General features: G+C 35.4%; 1 protein-coding gene across 1 annotated transcript; it reads left to right on the top strand.

Annotated features, from left to right (window-relative positions):
* The first annotated feature begins 1,138 nt into the window (after positions 1–1,138).
* Positions 1,139–1,594, top strand: LOC118833330 (40S ribosomal protein S13-like). Its single transcript, XM_036740696.1, has one exon. It carries the CDS (start codon positions 1,139–1,141, stop codon positions 1,592–1,594), a length of 456 nt encoding a protein of 151 aa, XP_036596591.1.
* Positions 1,595–4,470: the final 2,876 nt, after the last annotated feature.

Raw genomic sequence — 4,470 nt, forward strand, 5'->3', positions numbered from 1 at the left:
AGTATCATCTTTTAATTTGTGTTGTATTTGTTCACATGTACAACTAATTAAGGTTACTCTTACTAGCTGTTAAATTCCTTGAGGGCAAAAACTATGTATCATATTTTTGTTCCTTTTCTACCTAGTGCCTATCTAGTTCATCATACCAAATTAGCAATTACTGAATGCTTAATTTATATTAAGTAACTTTGAATAGCACAGATTATTTCTTTCTAGTAACACTTATTGCATCGTTACGATTGTAAGTAAACTAAAGGGCTTTAAACTTTTTTTGTGTCATGGACATTCTCAGTATTCTGCTGTTACTGTATGGAATGTTTTTAAATACATAAAATGAAACACAGAGGATTACAAAGGAAGCCAATTATATTTAAATACATTTATCAAAATATGTGTTAAAGTTTACAAACTCTCTGAAACATCCCATCCATAGACTTCAAACGAATGAAGAGGATACGGTGGAAAAAACTACTATTAGCTCTGTAATCAGAGTAACTGGGTTTAAATCCTACTTTGGGTGATTATTGAATCATTGTATGACTATTACCTACGTGGGCTGGGTAAGTTATTTAATCTTTCTGTGCCTTAGTTTCCTCATCTTTAAAATGGAAGTGTTGGACTAAATCATCTCTTATGTCCCTTCCAGCTCTAGCTCTATAAGATTATGACTAACTTCCTCCTTCATAGTCATGAATCATAGAACTCAGGGAATCATAGACTCTAATACTGATCTAGAAGAGATTTCTTGAAGCATGGCATCAAAACACACTTGGAACATGAATCCTTTTATGATATATCTCTCACAAGGGTTCAAGAAGCTTCTGGTGGAATAACATCAAAGATAAGTAATTTACTATTGCCTAATCCAATCCATTTTAAAATTAAATGTTAGAATATTCGATGTTAGAAGTGGCAAAGACCTTAGAATATAGACTGTTGGAGTTCAAAGGAACTGTGGCTTACAGAATGTTAAAATAGATAATTTTAGGATTGTAAAGTACCTTAGAAGTCATCTTGTTCAACCTCTCCGTGGGAGAAATATTTGTGAAATGTTATGCCTTGGTCATAAAGTACATTCATTCTTTATCACTGGACAAGAGAGCTGATCACTCTCTTTCACTGCCAGATCGTCACCATTATGGGTCGCATGCATGCTCCCAGGAAGGGCCTATCCCAGTTGGCTCTGCCATACCACCACAGCGTGCCCACGTGGCTGAAGCTCACCTCAGATGACATGAAGGAGCAGATGTACAAGCTGGCCAAGAAGGGCCTGACATCCTCCCAGATCAGCGTGGTCCTGAGGGATTCTCATGGTGTGGCACAAGCACACTTTGTAACTGGCAACAAAATTTTGAGAATTCTAAAGTCCAAGGGACTTGCCTCTGATCTTCCTGAAGATCTTTATCACTTCATCAAGAAAGCTGTTGCTGTTCGAAAACATCTTGAGAGAAGCAGAAAGGATAAGGATTCTAAATTCCGTCTGATTCTGAACGAGAGCCGAATTCACCGGCTGGCTTGGTACTACAAGACCAAAAGAGTGCTCCCTCCCAATTGGAAATATGAATCACCCACAGCCTCTGCTCTGGTTGCTTAAATTTTGGTTTGTGTACTAAAAAAATAAAGTCACATCTAACTGAAAAAAAAAGAGAGCTGACCGCTTTGAACTTATTAATTTTTTAGAGAAACAATTACCAGAATGATAGAAACTACTTTCCTGCCCTTTCAAGTGTAGGGTACCTCTATTTTCTTTTAAAGCAGAGAAAATGCCCAAGAAAGTCAGATTAGAATATGAAGAAAGACCATAATGACCCCAGGTCCCAGTCTTTCATGATCTCTAAGCTGCTATGTCCATGTGACTAAAGTTTGTAGCAGGTGAAATCTGAAATGACTGAGGAAACAAAAGTTCAAGCTTCTGAGCATATCAATTTATTAAACAATGAATGCCAATTGCATAACAAATTGGGACTAGGTCCCCTCAGCTTGGCACTAGACTCTGAATACAGGGGGAGACAGATTTTTATGGATTTAAGGAAAACAATTAACAAGATGTAAACCAGAATACAATATTAGGTAATCTGATTTCTAATTGAAGAAGAGATTAGGGCCTTTCCAGGTTTGCAGGGTGAAGCATGAACAGGTACAATTCCTTAAAATCAGGAAAATAGAGGTTTCCCAACTTCTCCCTCCAAGTATATGCATTCAATCAAAGGAACAATGAAACAGTAACTACTTGGACAATATATGGTCAGTTTTGAAAGGAGACTCATCCTAATGAGTTCAAATCTGGTCTCAGACACTTACTAGCAGTATGACACTGGGCAAGTAGCTTAACCCTGTTTGCCTCACTTTCCTCATCTGTAAAATGAGCTGGAGAAGAAAATAGCAAATCACTCCAAAATCTTTGCCAAGAAAACCCCAAAAAGAGTCATGAAGATTCTGAAACGACTGAACAACAGCAATTACTTGAGTCATATGCATTGTTCATTATTTTGTTTATGATTAGTGGGTCCATTTTCTGATTCACTTCTGTCATAGATAGGAGGACACAATTAAAAAGAATTGGATTTAAATAAAAAGAATCAGTTCAAACCTATCTGGCTGTGAGTGAGTCACCAATGGTCCTCTTTGGCATCTGTCTTTAAGAAAAAAAAATCTGCTTATTGGTTTTGTTGTGCATGAGATTACTTCTCATTTATGGGTAGAACTGATTGATCTTTTGACTCTGAGATACCATTATCTATAAATATGAATCAACCCATAAATCTTACCAAATTACCATCAGGCTACTGTCTTTGGGAAACTCCCCAAAGTATAATGAATGAGCTGCCTCAGGAAGAATCACTTCATCCTCCCTGGAGTTCTTCAGGCAATGGATGGATATTGACTTGCTGAAAAAGTTGGCTTAGAGGTATTCTTACTCAGGTAGTTTGGACCAGATGGTCTCTAACATCCCTCCTCACTCTGAGATTGTGTTAAATAGGCCTACTCACTATAAATGAATTAGGAAAAGAGAATGAAATATAAAAGCAGATTGGGCAGACAGAAGAACACTGAGCTAGGAGGCAGACGGCCTGAGTTGGAGTCCTAGCTTAGTCAATAATTAGATATATGACCTTGGGCAAATCACTTAACTTCCCTGAATTACTGGTGAAACCTTTCCATAATGGAAATAATATTTGCACTAATTACTTCACAGAATTACTGAAAGGAAAGTGATCCATAAACTATAAAAATCTGTAGGAATGAGAGGTAAGTAATAAATAAGAGATAGAGAGAAGAGAGATACAAAATGGATAATTTTGATTACATTAAATTAAAAAGGCTTTGTAAAATAAAACAAATGTCAAGATCAGAAGGAAAGCAAAAAATAGGGGGGAAATTTATAAACAAAAAGTCTCCTATCTCAAATACATAAGAACTTTGTAAAATCTATGGAATATTAGTCATTCCCCAATTGATAAATGGTCAAACGATATGAACACGCAGTTTTCTGATGAAGAAATCAAAATAATTTAGTCATTAAAAAATGCTCTAAATTATTATTGATTAAAGAGGAAAGCAAATTAAAACAACCTTGATAACTTATCAGTTTGGAGGAAATGGTAGAAGAGGGAAATGATAAATGTTGGAGGGGATGTGGAAAAATTGGAACACTAATTCATTGTTGCTGGAACTGATCCAAACACTTTGCAGAACAATCTGGACTTGTGCCCCAAAAGTTATTAAACTGCCTGTACCCTTTGACCCAGCAATATCCCTAATTAGGTCTATTTCCAAAGATGATTACAGAAAAAGGAAAATAACCTATATGTTTAAGATGTTTTTAGCAGCTTTCTTTTTACTGGCATAGAACTGAAAATTGTGGCGATGCCTATCGGTTGGGGAACAGCTGAATAAATCGTGGTATATGCTCATGTTGGAATACTACTGTGTCATAAAGAGTGATGAACTCGGTGATTTTCGAAAAAACACAGATGCATGAAATAAGGAGTGAAGTGAGCAGAACAGAATGTTGCATACCGTAATAACAATATTGTTTTTAAAATAACTTTAGTTATTTTGACTATTATGAATACCCAAATTATCTACAAAGCATCTATGCAGGAAGACGCTATCTTCATTTTACATACATATATGTGTGTATATATATATATATATGTATGTATATATATACATATATATATGTATATGTATATGTATGTATATATATACATATATATGTATATGTATATATATATACACACACACACATTATATTTGTGTCTAATGGTAACCATCTCTAGGGTGGGGAGGGGGATAAAAAGGAAAAAATAAAGAAACTTACATGATAATTTTATTATATATTTAAAAGGAATAGCAAGTTGTATTTAATTGATTTGCCATTTCATATGAAATCATCTTTTTTAAAATTATAGTGAAATGCGGGGGCGGAGCCAAGATGGCCGCATGAAGGCAGTATCTTACCAGACC

This window comes from Trichosurus vulpecula, chromosome 1 (genome assembly GCF_011100635.1).
Source record: "Trichosurus vulpecula isolate mTriVul1 chromosome 1, mTriVul1.pri, whole genome shotgun sequence".
NCBI lineage: Eukaryota > Metazoa > Chordata > Mammalia > Diprotodontia > Phalangeridae > Trichosurus > Trichosurus vulpecula.

What these genes read in the sequence shown, in the direction of transcription:
- LOC118833330 (XM_036740696.1), top strand. Translation starts at nt 1,139, where the DNA reads ATGGGTCGCATGCATGCTCCCAGGAAGGGCCTATCCCAGTTGGCTCTG.